The sequence below is a fragment of the Gekko japonicus genome, unplaced genomic scaffold (assembly GCF_001447785.1).
Source record: "Gekko japonicus isolate JY-2015 unplaced genomic scaffold, Gekko_japonicus_V1.1 scaffold132, whole genome shotgun sequence".
NCBI classification, from domain to species: domain Eukaryota; kingdom Metazoa; phylum Chordata; class Lepidosauria; order Squamata; family Gekkonidae; genus Gekko; species Gekko japonicus.
In genome coordinates this window covers 200,951-218,133 of record NW_015173677.1, presented here as the reverse complement: position 1 = coordinate 218,133, position 17,183 = coordinate 200,951, and the positions used below count along the sequence as shown (strand labels likewise).

General features: G+C 41.7%; 1 protein-coding gene across 1 annotated transcript in view; it reads right to left on the bottom strand.

Moving 5' to 3' along the window:
- ANOS1 (anosmin 1) overlaps positions 1-17,183 on the bottom strand; it is a 152,380-nt gene that overhangs the window by 106,683 nt on the left and 28,514 nt on the right. Inside the window, exon 2 of the mRNA XM_015422969.1 lies at positions 12,133-12,180. Coding sequence (XP_015278455.1) covers positions 12,133-12,180 — 48 coding nt within the window. The remainder of the gene's footprint in view (positions 1-12,132; positions 12,181-17,183) is intronic.

The window sequence follows — 17,183 nt, the reverse complement described above, 5'->3', positions numbered from 1 at the left end:
AGGTGTAAGCTTTTAGACAGGAGACAAAGGGTTTTGGACCCTTGGCCCTTAGTTGTTGGCTCACATTCTGTGACCTTGAATGAGCATGCCCAGTTAGAACCCAAATAGGTTGCTGAAGTTCTTCTAAAGCAGGGATGGCCAAACACAGAATAAACATCAGATGTCTGTGAGCTGCAAGACATGAACAAATATTACATATAAGTTTTTATTGAAAAATATGCAAATTTGCTTTTTATTAACATTAAATTAGACGGTGTGAAAGAGCCGCATGTGGCTCCCGAACTGTAATTCCGCCACCCCTGTTCTAAAGTTTAAATTAATATCCAAAATTATTGCATTATAAATTATATAATTAATATCCAAAATTATTGCATTATAAAATCCTTTCCTAATATTTTTCTCTAAAAATGTCCTCTGATTATAAAGAACACTGAGATCTATGCCTAGATAGAACCTAAAGTGTTCATTTAGTGGTTCCTAAGAGACTGTCCAAGGAGCTGCGGTGGCTCAAGTGGTTAAGACGCTGAGCTGCAGGCTGTGGAAGGTCGGTAGTTCAGCAGTTCAAGACCCGGGTGCCGCATGATGGGAGTGAGCTCTCGTCTCTAGTTCCAGCTCCTGCCAACCTAGCAGTTCGAAAGCAAGAAATTGCAAGTAGATAAATAGGTACCACTTTGGTGGGAAGGTAACAGCGTCCCGTGTGCCTTGGTGTTTTGTCATGCTGGCCACATGACCACGGAAATGTCTTCGGACAGCGCTGGCTCTTCGGCTTTGAAACAGAGATGAGCACCGCAACCCTAGAGTCGGATTCGACTGGCTTTCCAGCAAGGGAACCTTTACCTTTACCTTTTAAGAGACTGTGCATGCCTAATAGCATATACTTTACTTTCTCCCTTTGAACAGTTTAATGGGATATAGCAGTTGAGAGTATCAGACAAGGACCTGGGAGGAACAGATTCAACTCCCCACTCTATGATGAAAGCTTGCTGGATGACCTTGGGCCAGTCACACGGAGGAGAAGAGAATGAAGTAAGCTGCTTTAGGTCTCCGCTGGACAGAAAAGGTAGGGTATAAACGAAATAAATAAATTGCAGCGCGTTCTTAAAGCTCTCTTCCGCTACAAAGCAGTCTGTGATAGAGCACAGAAGACCACTGTTTAAGAAACAGAGCTTCTATTGGATCTGGAAATCCAACTAGTTGCACAGATCTAGGCCAATCTTTCTAATCTCAATTAACAAAATCAACTTTTTTATTTCAACTTTTATTTCATTTCCTAAAACACACTTATGCCTTAGGGTGCTGTAACTTGCAGTTTTCTCTAACAATTGACACGTTTACTGATATATTTTATCACTGTGGTTAAAATTTCCATTACCCTTGCATTGGCCTTGCTCCACCGCAGCCTTCCCCGAAGTAGAGTACCTGCCAGGCCTCAGAGCAGGGAGGGGAGGGGGCTGCACCACCTCGTTCCTCCTCCTCTCCACAGCCTCTGCTCTTACACACTGCCTGAGCAGGGATACTTCCTCCTCCCTGGCCTGCTGCAGACTCTCTTTAAGCAATCCTCTCCCCGGCTTGCTCCTTCCCTCCACCTTCTCACTCTACCAGGAATCTTCTGGAGCCCTGTATGAGCTGCCTCTTAGGTTGTTCCCTTCCCTAAAGGCAAGGCTTGATGTGACTGGCTCCACCGAGCTGCCAAACTCTACTACCGAACATAGAGTCTGCAGCCCTGCCCTGCCTATTCTGGGCATGTCCTGACCTGGCTGTTGCAGCTGCCAGTTTCATATGGCTTCTCTCAGCCAAGGTGAGCTGGTCCTGCAAGGCCAGGGCAGGCCCCATTGCTGGACACTATAAGTATACAAACATTACAATTTTTCTACCAAATCATGCACATTGGACTACATGCTGTTCAGCAAACAGTGGCACAAGGGATTTTCCTCCAATGCAAGATGCTTGTGGGAAGTCTCTTTGCACCAGAGTAATGCATCAGCACTTGCTGAACATAATGGTGGCATACAACCACTCATATAAGCACACATATCAGTTTTCCACAGGAGGGGAAAATACAACCATTTTTATTACTCTAAATTTTCTATATCTGCTCCTACAAAATACGGACTTCCTAGATTTCGCACACGCCCAACTACGGAGATAATAAATACTAGAGAATGAGAAATATAAAGGTTACAATTGGGTGTCTGGGGAAATGGGAAAGTTGTGTAAAGATTGTATGCAATAAATCTGTTACTTTGAAACAGACTTAACTGTTAATTTGGCTAGTGTCTCAAAAGCACCATCTGTCTTTAAAGTGTTTGATCAACTCTGCTTCGTTGCTGATTGAACTACTGTTAGATGCCACTTAATCAACTGCTTTCTAGATGGCAAAGATTCACAGCTGATTAGCCTGCATAGTTCAGTTGCTTCTACTAAAAGTTCTAGGAAAGGATTATTTTTTTGTGCCCAAATAACTCAAAAGAAAGGGAGGGCTTGCTCAGAGTCTGAAGACTGAATATCTTGGATTCTCAACACAGTGTTCACTGAAGCAGATAAAGCCGTGGTAAAGAAGCATTTAGTGCTTCAAAATGCCAGCCTTAATAAGTATCTTTTTGTCTGCACTTCTTAAAAAGCTTTGGTGCTCGACTTCTTTCTTCCCTCTCTTTATTGAGTAGGAACACACAAGACATGGCCAGTGATATAAATCCAAGCCTCAAACGTTTCTTTAGAAAAGTTCTACAAACCTTGCTCCTGAGCAACAGAACAATTGAGAAACTGGTAAAGATTCTGTTATCTTTTGAGGGGGGGAGAAGCTATAGTGAGTAAATAGGTATTTTGTCTATGGCTAACCAAGTTCAACATTTAAAACTGAGAACAGAGTAACTGGGTAACTATTTTTATATAACAGCAGACAAAATTCAGTAATAGTAATGTGGGATAATGTGTCGTACTGCCTGCATAATTCCTTAATCATAAATGCTATGGACTCACCAGAAATTTGAATGAGTAAATAAATGATGTGGGTGATTAAACATGCATAAGAATCCTTCTTAATGATAAATTGCTGTGTGTCCCCCCACCCCCCAGAGGAGGGAAAATGAACCAAAATGAACATTAGGTTCAGCTTCCCCAGTTCTGGTGGGCAGCCACATAACAATGTAATTTATACTCTTAGTGTTTTTTTTCAAAAAGTCGGTCTCCTTGATTTCAGTTGTATTTGCTGCAAAGTATAGTAGGAAGCACAGATTTTACCTATATGTTACCACATTAAAAAAAAATACTCCCTTCTCCAGTTTTTGATGGACTGCATAGTTTGACCCACAATAACCTGTACTCTACCCGTGCTGATAAATAGTACAATACATGCAAGTTCTGTTAAGTCAAATAAGCACAAATAAAAGCATTGAATCACAAAGTGTTCAAATCATATATACTTTGGAAACATGATTTAGCCCAGTGATCCCCCAGTGTGGCACCTTTGGGCACCACAGTACTCATTCATGCTTCATGGGACTTATTTTCTTCTTCCAACTGTTTGTTTTCAAAGCTCCGACCCAATCCTGGCTTTCCTCTAACTCACTGGAACAGGACATAACCTCAGAAGATTCTAGGAGAAACACGTATTTTGTGTGTGGATATGACCCCCCAGCAATCATCAAATCTCCAGTAATGCCTATGGCTCAACAAGGCTCGGAATCACTGGTTTATTATTTGTCCAGAGACCACTTCTTCATGAGCAGATGTTTCTATAGAACTCAACTCAACTTTATTTCGGCTTGCATGACCAAAAGTCTTAAGCACACTTGTACATTTCTATAGAACCTAATGGGCCATGTTCAAACTGTATTCCATTTTAGTAACTGGTTGTTAATGGATTTTTTCTGTCATTTCAGACAGACTCATTTTAGTAATCGGCTGCTAGCGGAATTTATTTACCTGTTCATACAAACCCACTTGCATTGGGTTAGCAAAGCGCGGTTGAGACACTTTTGAGGGAAACTGCTTTCTTCAGTTTTCTACCCCCTTCGTTGCGCTCTGAATCACTGTGGTACGCTGTTTAAAAATGTTCATAGTGTTTCCTACAGTGCCACTTTCCCCCTTACCCTTTTTAGCCACATGATCTTCCATGGCCTTTTTTTGAATGTTCTAATTAACCCCTATAGCACTTCAGTGCTATAGTGGCACCACCGAGATGCCTTGACTCCATTGACTCAATGAAATCAAGGCATCTCAATGGTGCCACTGTAGCACTGAAGTGCTATATCGGTTTAGCGATATAGCGCTCAACTTAGAACATTAAAAAAACACAAACTCCATGGAAGATCATGCAGCGAAAAACAGCGGGGGGAGTGGCACTATTTGAAATTACCATTGTGCTTCAGAGACAGCTTGTTAACAGAAGAAAATTCCCTGTATGAAACCCCCTCACTTTACTTGAAATTGGGCCAACAATGAATAACATCTGGTTTAGAGTGGTAATGTGAAAATTTTCAGCAGTCTTGGACTATGTAGTATTTACTCATGTGAACATAACAACATGGCTATTTCTTCAATTGCAATGTTGTGTTTTATGTGTATTTCACAAATGTTTGTTAAGACAACAAACAAATGTTGACAACACTAAACCCTTCTGTATTTGCATGAACTTTCTCATCCACCAATCTGCCAATCACTGCCTTAGTCTATCAGATCAGTTTTGGTCATGTGAAAATAACCCAGGATATATTCATATCCAGTGACGCAGCTCTTTCATACAACAACATCTAATGATTACAGGATGTTGCCTTATACTGAGTGTGACCATTGACTTATCTAAGGCAATACGGTCCAATCTGACAAGCGGCAGCTCTCCTAAGTCTGAGGCAGAGAGTCTTTCAGATCACCTACTGCCTGGTCCTTGTACCTCAAGATACCTTGGATCTTCTGCATGCAAAGGAAATCTCTTCCACTGGACCACAGCACTGTTGTGTGCCGGGTCTTGCCAGCACCTGCACTGAGTCATGCCAAAAAGGCAAGGAATGCAGGGCCACTCCTCTCTTAGTCACATGTGTAAGCCCACCTTAAGAGAGATTCAACTGAAGACCATTTCCCCAAGTACCCTAGAGCTTCCTTCCCGCTACCAACAACCCAGATTTACAAAATAAGAAGCAATGGATCAATCCCAACAATTTCTTTTCTATCTAAACAACCAGATTGGGAGATTTTAGGGGGGGGGGCTCCCCGATTGTGGCAAATACCCAGCCACAGCTTACCTGACTTCCAGAACTCCCCAAGGGAACTTTTTTGACACTCCAAATGCAAAATGGGAAAACTCCCCTCCACAATAGAGACAAAGTTTTCACATATCTGCACACTCCTCAAAAGACTGCATTGTTATTATTCTTACATTCCAATGCCAAAGACCCCTTTCCCTTCAGGATCCAAGGCTAAAAAGTATAATGTCACTCTCTCACATCCTGACCTTTGTAGCCAGTTTAGAATCACCCTGTTATCCCAGCCTCACAGTTGGTCCCTCATTTCTTCTGGATCCTGCTCTGCTGATCTGGCACAAAACTTTCTATCATTACCTGGTCAGTTTCAGCTCCCAACATGTCTTCTTGTGTCTGTGGATACCCCCCTCCCCCTCTTCTCATTGGACAGGCTCATATGTTTTTAATTCTCTCTTGCAGATTTATTCCCCTTACATAGGCAGCCATTTAGGGAAAGGTTTTGTGTTTCTATTGCTATTTCATAATATAACATTTCTATTCTGTATTTTTCATTCATAGCTGCTTTGTCATATTACATCAATTATTCTGGATTTTCCTGTTCGTAAAATACTCCCGCCCCCCCATTGTTGAAGAGTCTTTTCCCCTCATTTCTCCAAGCGCATTTGTTCTGTGCAGGGAGGGGGACACCTCTGCTCATTACAATCCTAACACGTGTATACTAATTTGGGCAACAACACCTTCATAGCTACAGTGCAGCTTAGAATATCAACTAAATCCGCAGTCCATCACAGCTATCCTAATTATTATATAAACACCAACAACAACTAGGGCTGCCAGGACCCACCACCACCCCGCTCCTGTTTTTTGCAGTTAATCTGATGGCCAGCAAGAGGGAAAAGTTTTTAAAAATCACTGTTGACATTACATCACTTCCAGGGGAAACAGGGAAGTTCCCTCAGTCCATTCTAGAAGTGGACTGATTTCACTTCCAGTTTTACCTGGAAGTGGCAACTGGAAACCTTATCTAGGACACCAAGATCTCAGAAGAAAAGGTATGCAATGTGAGGCTGGCCTCATGCTGTCCACACTTGGAATACACATGGACGGAAATTTTGCACAGGGTGAGAACCAACATTGTTGCAATATATTATAACACAGCTTTGCTTAAAACTGTTACTAGTCCTTTACCTCAGGCCAAAACCACTGACCTTCACCATTCCAACTGGGAATGCAGTACAATGCACCTCCCACAGGTAAGCGAGGGTATCTCTGCCTCAAACTCTGAGGGATGCAAATAGCTCCACCACCACAAATGTGTACCTATTATGTACTGGCACATCAACACATCCTTCTTTAATAGTTGCTGCATTTCCCATGCCCATGGTACAGGTACTACTCCCTAGAAATATGCTTGCAGAACATTTACCATACACTTATCTGAAGCAATGAGCCATGAGTCATGAAAGTTCATACCCTTCCACAAATTTTGTTAGACTTTATGGCTACTGGACTCTTGCTCTTTTCTGCCACTACAAACAGACTAACACAGTGTCAAATTCATGCCTCATTTGCCATGTGTTTCTGTCTGTCTTTGTAGTTTGTTTCATTCAAGCTGGGACCTGGGGGGGAGTGGGGGGCATGCGTGGAGTTGCTTTGCTGAAACTCGCGCTGGCTTGTAACTGTGTCCATGCGGGAAGTATGCGTGCTTGACCTTGAGTACCAGACACGGCTAGATAATGTAATTGTAGACTTGCAAGTGCTATAGGAGGGCTAACGGAGCTCTGTAGATTTTGGTGGGCTGGATGTATGGGTATGATTGGACTGGTCACTGGGAGGGATTGTTTGAAGAGAGCCAGTTCTGACAGAGACTTGTCTATGCTTGAAACCTCTTTACCTATCGGTAAACAAATCACTGAAAAGAGAGTGTTGTTGGGAGTGAGTTTCTTCAAGAGACTCAAAATTACAAGTAATCTAAAATCATAACACAACCATTCACAAACTAGGGATGCCAGCCTCCAGGTGAGACCTGGGGATCTCCCAGAATTACAGTTCATCTCCAGACTACAGAAATCAGTTCTCCTAGAGAAAATAGATGCTTTTGAGGGTGGACTGTATGGCATTGTACCCCACTGAGGTCCTTGACCTTCACAAGCTCCATCCTCAAATCTCAAGGAGTTTCCCAACCTGGATATGGCAACCCTACCCTCCTATCCCCCACCAGTTGCCAGGGGGGACCTGCCAACCCTATCACAAACCCAAATAAGTCAAGACACCAACCAAACAAATCATCCCCCTATTACTATAAACCCCAGCTGGGACAAAGCGCATTCCTCTTATCACTCAGATCTCAAAGGATTGGCTGAACAACTTAAGCCAGTTTTTTTAATAGCTGGAAAGTCTGCACCTTTCTCAATGCCTCTGTGACAAAAGTTCCACAGAACAGGGATAGCTACCATAAATATCCATCTCCTGGCAGTCCTTACTGTTCTCTGTGTTGAAACCATTAACAATGCCTGAGTGGAAGACTGGAGTTGCTACACCGTATTGTATGTGGTGAAGCAGTTTGTACTGGAATTCAGGATCCAAGTATCAGGTGCCAGGGGTCAGGCAAGGCAGGGTTGTTCAGTCCAAGGTCAGAGTTCCAGAGGTCCAGCAAGGCAGAGCTGTTCAGTCCAAGGTCAGGTTCCAAGAATCAGGCAAGGCAAAGTTGGTGGCTTAGCATCTAATGTATGCATTGCGTACATGCCTAGCAGCCTCTCTTGGCTGGTTTTATAGCCACCCACCTAAGGGTCAGGCTTGCAGCTAGCTGCTCAGAAGCAATCCTGCAACTACTCATCTTTGTTATCAGCAAGCAGCTGGAGTCAGGCCAGAAGACGTGCACTTTCCCATCTTGTCTGCAGCTCTGTCCTCAGCCTTAATCCTCAGTACTCTAAGAATGTAGGTGATACTGGTGGGCTGGGAACAGCCAACTAAGGTTCACTTGCTGAACTATGGCTGGAGGGTGTTGGTGGCTCTGCTCCAGCTGTTGGCTGCGATTCCTGACAAGCCTGCAGATCAGTTTCTTACTGGTCAGCTTCTGTTGACTCAAGGTTGGTTACTTAGACAGGGCTCCTTTTCTCCCAAGGACTCCTCTTCTCTTAAGGAGTCTTTGCTATTGCTGAGCCCTGGCTGAGTCATGACACTGTCCTTTTAGTAGTTTGCATTAACGGAATAGATAAAAAAGGCATATTTGCTTGGATTCCCCCACATCACTGCAACTCCCTGCCCTGGTTTTTGTTGAGAGAGAAGTTTTGACACAAACAGCACACTGTTTGGTGAAGGAAAAGGTGGAGGAAGTTCTATTCCACCAACATGTGCTGCAAACTCTTCTGGTTCCTCCAACCCATTACAGCTAAATATCAACACATGGAACAGGAACTTATTTTGGCAGTATGTGTGTTCTAGCTGCAAATTGCTTCCCAAGACAAATACCTCATCAAATTTTCTGGATTACCCTATCCGCATGCCATCTATTCTACTACCAGCTGAATTACCCACACCTACATCTCTTCTCAAATTCCCAATGTGTATATGCTTCCTGGCTTTATCTATCTAAGGTAGTCTGTACTTCCTCTGGGCAATCACGACATTAACATGCTACATGCTTTACAAAAATTCTACAATTATTTCTACCTAAACTGACTTATCTCCACTTCACCTGTTCAGATGATCTTGTAAGAGTTTCCCCCAAAACATTCACAACCACAGTATGTGCAGTCACCACAAGATATATAATTCTTCACCAACAAAACCATTTGCCCCTCTTAGTCCTCACATTAATCAACAGTAAACTTGTTTCACAGGTAACCAAGAAACAATAGAGATAGTGAATATCCATCAGAAGCTCTATGCAGTAGCCACTCACAGAACACCAGGGACCACCTACTATCAATCTTTCTTACTTTTCTACCTAGAAATCACTCATCCAAATATCTGTCTGCTTATCTGCAATAATTCAGTTAACTAAGGTTTTGTTCTTGCTCAGATCCCTATTCTAATCCCCTATGAACAGCAAAAGGTTCTAACAGCAATAGAATGGTGGCGTGATTAAGTACATGATGATTGTCCAAGGGAATCAACAGTTGCTTTAAATCCATGCTGTCATATTGTACTTGCATTGTCACTCAGTAGTGACTTAACTGATATTTAACGGAATGGAAGTTAGATTTAATATCTGCAAAGGACGTTCAGCCATTCCTTTTCTATTTTCTTCCTTCCTTTTATCCCAAGACTACTCGATATCAGTTATTTGTATTCAGATTAACAGACACATAATCATATTTTATAATTACTTAAAAATAAAGAAATATAAAAATGTTGGGCGGTCAGTCTGACTCTACCCCGGAAGACCTGGACCGGGTGTTACAGGACGTGGCTGGTTGGCTTAGGCTGAGCTGATTGAAATTGAATCTGACAAAGATGGAGGTCCTGTGCCTGAATTGGAGTGGCTCGGGGGTAGGGATCCCACTACCGGCTTTCGATGGGGCACCGTTGGTGCCAGCACCAAAGGTCAGTAGCTTGGGAGTGCTCCTGGATGCTTCCTTGACAATGGAGGCCAAGGTAGCAGCCGCTGCCAAAGCAGCCTTTTACCATCTTCAGCTGATTAGGCAGTTGGTTCCCTTCCTCGAATGCAAAGACCTGGCTTCAGTGATCCATGCTATGGTCACCTCGAGGCTGGACTACTGCAATGCTCTCTCCGTGGGGCTGCCCTTGGTGCAACTCCAGAAGCTGCAGCTGGTGCAAAATGCAGCAGCTAGGCTGTTGATGGGTTTCCCTAGGTGGGAGCACATCCAGCCTGTGCTAAAGTGATTGCACTGGCTGCCAATAGCATTCCGGATTCGCTTCAAGGTGCTGGTTTTGAACTTTAAAGCCCTTTACAGTCAGGGGCCTGCCTACCTGAGGGACCGCCTTTCCCCACACATTCCCCAGAGAGTACTGCGATCAGCAACACAAAATCGTCTGGCCCTCCCTGGTCCTAAGGATGCCAGGCTGACATCGACCAGGACCAGGGTGTTTTCCTTGGCAGCACCGACTTACTGGAATGAGCTTCCTGGCGAGATCAGGACCCTGCGGGACCTCCAGCAGTTCTGCAGGGCTGTGAAGATGGAGCTTTTCCGCCAGGCATTCCAGTAGGAGCAGCACCTATCAGCCAAGCCTGTACCAATCTGCCAGCTGAAGCTATCCAAAGTGGCTGCATCGTGGAACATGTCTCAAATGCACTTTATTGTATTGCGCCGCCAATGATTTGCAAATGGTTTTATAATGTTTATGTATTTTGCTCCAAATTGTATATTGTTTTATTGGTTTTATGTAAGCTGCCCTGAGCCTGCTTTGGCGGGGAGGGCGGGGTAAAAGTTAAATTAATAATAAATAAATAAAAAAGAGAAGGAAGGATATCACACACCCCTGTTAAAAAACTTTGCCGCTCAACAAGAACTAGGTTGTGTTTCATGAAATTGTGGTTACAAGATCTACCATAAGGAGTCCTTCCTTACACTACACAGGAAACAACATGACAGATAACTACTTAGTTTACAACACTGTACCTCTCATGTAATCTAAGGAGATGACATATTAGTTGGACAGTATATCTTTACAGTTAGCTACTTAGAAATTCTGTATAAAATACAACAGTTTAGACAGATTGATCCAGCAATCTAGAACAAACTGGACCTGAGATTAAAACGAGAGAGAGATCACGTGCAAACTTCTCTCATAAGATTTATATTATTTATTTAAAAAACATTCTTTCCATTAGCTATTAAACTACTACAGTACAAACCAACAATTGTCTTCAAGTTTGCATTTCTAAATCAAACCATCAGCTCAGAGGAAGATCATTTTAAAAGTATTACATGAATGTTTCGTAACATGAAATGCCTCCATTCATTGAGCAGTGCACTGTACCACCAAGTATCACTCATACTGCTACGGAGTTGATGTCGCCTTCAGAAAACCACTTATTAAAATTAAATGCTGTCATTTTAAATGAATGTTATTGAATTACTACATAATCATGGAGGTTTGCCTTCCCACAATTTCTTACTACACGAGCTTCACTTTTTTCAGGTGAAATTCTAAAGAAGGGAATAAACGCTTTGTAAATGAATGAAAAGAGCAGTCAGTGACTAAGCTCTGTAGTTCCACTTTGACCCTCTCAAGCTGAGGAATCATTGTTGTTACTCTATAGGCAACTTAGCAGGTTGCTGTCCAGTGGAATCAAATGGATATTAGCTCATTTATGCACTAATCTTTGGAGGGTCAAAGAGTTAACACACACAAAAAAGCAACAGAAAGACTAACAGAATTCTGAAAAGAAATTAAATGTTAGGCATATTAAATTACCATAAGGAATAAAATATTGAGTATCAAAGTACATGCTTGAAGCTGTTTTAACAAGATCAGCCATTCTCTTTCCATGTGAAAAGCAGTAAATACATTAGAAATGCTTTCAGTTCATGTTCAGCTCTGGCAGGGTTTTTAATGCTGGATTTTAATTAAAATTATTTTCAGTATTTTATGTTTTTATTATATTTTATTTTGTAAACCACCTCATGCAAGCCCCCTGGAGAGGCACCATACTTTTCTAATTGTTAAATTAATGGACATGATCCAGCCTTTTTAAGGCCACTGATTTGCATGGGAGAGGCTTAACTATGTACTAAACTCCCACTGAAGTCAATAGGATTTAAAAGTGCTTAATCTGGATTTAACCAATCTGTTTAACTTTATAATAAACCTTTAATGACTTTCATTAAATCATAGTAATATACAGCAAGCAATGATATATATTTTGTGTCACCGAAGACAACAGATTAAGACACCAAAACAAACTGAAGAATACTGTCCAGTCAAATAAATATATATCTTCCTACAAACAAAATAAACTCCATACCTTAGAACATTGTTTGTGATTCTGACACCAGACCAAAGATCCATTATTCTGGAAAAGAAAGAAAGAAATCAGAAGTATTAGTGATATCTTTAAGTAACAGCTATAATCAGTTTTCAATATTTAGAATTACTGGGACCAGGTAAGTTAAAACTGGCAAAGGCCAAACATGGTGCCAACTGATCATATTTATAGGATGACTTGCTATTCAGCTTCTGCTTTTGGGAAAGTAGCAAAGTGACACATATGCAAAGAGCTGAAGCTTCTTTCCATCATCAGAACAAGATGCTAAGAGGACAAAAGCACGGTGTATCCTGGTAGGGATGGTAGTGTAAAATCTTTGCTTCCCTGCCTTCTCAATACCTAGACCTGTATAAGGAAGGTATAGCTACCATAATCAAGGCAACTACTTATACACTTCTCTAAATTTTTGTGCTGGGAGTGGCTCTCGAAAGTATTACTCATAATGACAACTACTTAGGGTTGCCAAATCCCCCCGGCATGTGGGGGATCCTCCAGTTTCTGGCACTCCTTCCTGGAGCTGGTCAGCTGGTCAGCAGGGAAGAATTACTGCCCCAAATGTTACATGCCCACCTCACCTGAAAGTGACATAGACATGTTGGTGACATCAGGGGGCAATGCTCTGGTTTTTGGGCAAAACTCTATGGTAAAGTTAGCTTCAAACCATAGAGTTTTGCCCAAAAAACATAGCATTGCTCCTCTGACTTCACCAACATGCCTACAACACTTCCAGGTGACGTAGGCATGGTGTTCTTCTTCCCTCCCATCTCCCACAGCGTCCCAGTAAGTCCCCTGCCAGCTTGGGCTTTGGACCTGGCAACCCTACAACTACTGTATAAAAGAGTATTCACAACCCTTGGGAGCCAATTCACATATTTGTCATTCTGGTAAATCTGTGCATGCATGCCTGCCTGCCTGCCTGCATTCATATATTATGGCAAACCATAGTTTGCCACTGGCAATCACTGGGCTTCCCATCTCTCTCCCACCCTCGGATATGTGGCTTAGAAATCAATAATTTCTTTGATCTCAACAAACTAGTGTCTGCAATCTGAAAAACAAGCTATGGTTTGTCACAAACGCAGACAGAATTTGTCAATTTCTGAGTTGCACAGGAGCCTGTGGATACCTAAGGTACATTTGCACAAAAATGACTCCATTTAGACAAATTCTGATTTGCATATGACCAAAAAAATCCAGAAAGTCCTCAGACTAATATGCTCCCTGACCTGGATGGCCCAGGCTCACCTACTCTCTTCAGATCTCAGAAGCTAAGCAGGGTCGGTGCTGGTTAGTTCTTGCATTGGAAACTATCAAGGAAGACCAGAGTCACTGCTCAGAGGCAGGCAATGGCAAATCACCACTGAATGTCTCTTGCCTTGAAAACCCTATGGAGTAGCCATAAGTCATCTGTGAATTGATGGAACTTTCCAACACTGCCTTCCACTTGCACACAGAGCTAGGCTTGCCATTGGCCCACTGAGGGCGGGGGTTTGCCCACTTTCAGAGCCCCCAGTCTGCCAGGCAGCAGGGGGACTCTGCCCTCAAAGTGCCCCATTTGTGCCAACGTGCCCTGCACAATGACATCATCCAGAGGTGATGTCATCATACAGGGCACGTTGCGGGAGGTCGCTCTATCATTTGAGGAAAAACTCTATGGTTTTTCCTCAAACGATAGAGGCCCCACCCACAATGTGCCCTGCGTGATGTCATCACTTCCGGGTGACATCATCGCAGCATGTGCACCAAAGATATCCTGGACCGGAATAAGGACCCCCTCCCCCCGCCAGCAGCCAGCTAAGATCTGGCAACCCTACACAGAGCTGAATGTCCTGGTTTGAAAGATACCACCGTTCATTGTCGTTCTCTGATCTGGGAGGCTAAACTGGAGTTAGCTTTCTGCATACAAATAACAATTCTAAACTAAGCATCTATCTAGTACATTCTTAGCCAACCCTTCTCCCAAAGAGCTCAGAGCAGCATACATGATTGTTCAAATATCAAGTATTGTCATGTCTGATTCAGATTATTATAGATTATTGTAGTTTATGCTTTATGTTCGTGTATTTGTAAATTGAAATTTTAAAATTTTATTACAAAAAAGTATCAAGTATTGTCCAATGAAGATTTGATAAGATAAATCCAGTTCACATGGATGCATCTTACATCTTCACGCTTTAAACTGACATAACCACTATTGTAAAATACATGCTATTAATTTGAAACTAAACTTTTTTTCAAATATTCACAAACAATAATAATTATGCCTACCCAGATTTTTTTTTTCTCATGAGCACAGTACATTTTTAACTATTAAACTGTAACAGTTTTAAATATTCTTAATGCTCTTATGGTTGGCAGAGACTACTCTGAAATTTATTTACAATGCATTAAACCACATATATAAGTAAATGTGAAACATCAGACTTACAAATGCTTATGAAAAGGACAGGCACAGATGAAATAAAAGTTTAGGAGGATGCCATAAATAACATACACTTAACAGGACTACTTTAGCAGTCTCAGTGCCAGCCAAGAATTTATTATTTCCTTTTCAAATCTAGCCAGTAGTAATGTTAAAGTAATATTTCATGTGACGCTTTCTATTTCTTACTCCTTTCTTCTTAAAATCAGGAGTGACAGAAGAAAGCAATGATTACAACAGCAGATTAGTTGCAACTGGCTGCATTGTTTTACAGCTTTGCAGCTTTCTTTTCATTAAATCAGATTAAACACTACTCCTTCTGAATTTATTCCCGTTACCTGGAACAATACCACAATAAATAGACACTGGACTGTTATTTTTCCTACTGAAAGCTAGTATGTGGAAAATTTTAAACACAATGGTTTTAATGTACAGTATCTGTTCATAAAATAGCATGAAAATAATGTTATTTATATGGAATCCTAGCTGCACCATCATTTGTGACTATGGATTTGTAAAAGAACTCAGCATGCCTATTACATATGCCAAAACCTGACAAGTATTAACTTTATGGCAGGAACATAAAAAACAGATTGCTAGATCAGACCAGAGGTCCATCTGCTCCAACATTCTGTTCCAAACAGTGACCAACTAATTGTCCTGTAGGGCCAACAAACAAGACACAAAGGCCATGGTGTTCTCTTGGAGTTGCCTTCTAGCACTGGCATTCAGAGGTTTGCAGCCTCTGAACATGAAGGTTTCCATTAGGCACCATGGCTAGCGACCAATGATGGACCTTGAATCTACTGATCCCCTGCTACAGCCATTTATTCTTGCGGCTATCACTACAGACACTGGCAGGGAATTGCACAATTTAATTTCGATTGAGTAAACATATATTTCATTTATTCAGCCTGAGCCTATTGTCCATCAACCTCATTGGATGGCCCCAAGTTCTAATATTATGGGAGAGGGAGAAAGTTGTCAGTATACTTTCTCCAGTGGAATGTGCCATCAAGTCAAATCTGTTTTATGGCAACCCTGTAGGGTTTTCAAGGCAAGAGTTGTACAGAGATGGTTTGCCATTACTTGCCTCTGCACAGTAACCCTGAACTTCCTTGGCGGTCTTCCATTCAAGCACTAACCAGGGCCAACCCTGCTCAGCATCTGAGATTTGGTGAGATCAGACTAGCTTGAGCCATCCAGCTTGTAAGGACCCCGCCCCCTCCTCTAGCCGAAACTCCCTTGGTCAGTGGCATCCCCCTCTTATTTTGACTTAGTTATTTTAATAGGCACTTTGAGAGCCTTGTAAAGGCACCTGGCATTACAAACGGATTAAGTACAATCTCCCCCAACTCAGGGTTCTCAATAACAAAAAGACTTCACTTCATTCTCAATAACAAGAGACTTTTCAACACTGGAATATCCTGGCATATCCCAGAGGTATCTGCTCAGCCCAAAGAAACTGCTATTTTATTAACCAATGCCCAGTTAATCTTTTCCCCTTTTTTTGGTCATCCAAGAAGGGCACTCAAATCATTAATTTACGTTTCATCCTGTTTCAGAAGCTATCCTGACTCACCCAAACTTTTGTGTCAATGTAGATCTGGCTCACTTCAACTTAAAGTATAGATCCAGGTGAGTAGCCATGTTGGCCTGAAGCAGTAGAACAAGGTTTGAGTCCAGTGGCATCCTTAAGACCAAGTTTCTCTGGGTCCAGTCTGGGTAGCAAGGTCAGGGTCATGCTTTCTCTACCCCATGTGTAATTCTATAAACTTGTATTGTGCTCCCTCCTTAGTTGTCTTTTTTCTAAGCTCAGTAGTCCAAGACGTCTCATAGGAAAGGTGTTCCAACCCCTTAAACTCATTTTGGTTGCCCTCTTCCACCCTTTTTCTGCTCTGCAATATCTTTTTTGAGACACAGTGACCAGAACTGTATGCAGAATTCTACAAAGCCACACCACATATCTATGCAGAGGCATTACAAACTTATATAGAAGCATTATAATATCTTCTATTTTATTTTCAGTTCCGCTCCTAATAACCCCCAACATGCCTTTTTTTACTGCTTCTTCACAGTGAGTTGACAGTTTTATCAAGTTATCTATTACAACCTCAAATTCTCCTTGCATCTCAATCTTGACTCATTAAGACCCCATCAACACGTGTTTAATGTTATTTTGTTGTTGTTGTTGTTGTTGTTCTGACATGCATCACTTTATCTACATTGGACTTAATGGTCGTGTTGTTGAACCTATGTTGGTACACAGTACATCTTTAGCAACAATATTGGCCTGCCCATAAAAGTGCACAATAACTGACTGTTAAACCTATGCGTGTTTAAAGTATTGCAATTCAATTGTTATTGTCAATTATTATTGACTATTATTGTGATTTAATTTAAGGCAAGACAGTAATAACTTTTGATCTTGTTTCATCAAAAAGTAATAATGGCATTCCAGTACTTACAACTGGTAGCAACATTACATAAAAGAAATAGCATCAGGTAGGTAACCATGATAGTCTGTAGTAGCTGTAGAACAAAATTTGAGTTCAGTAGCGAACAAAATTTTTCAGAATGTAAAGTTTCATGAGTGATATCTGTGTCT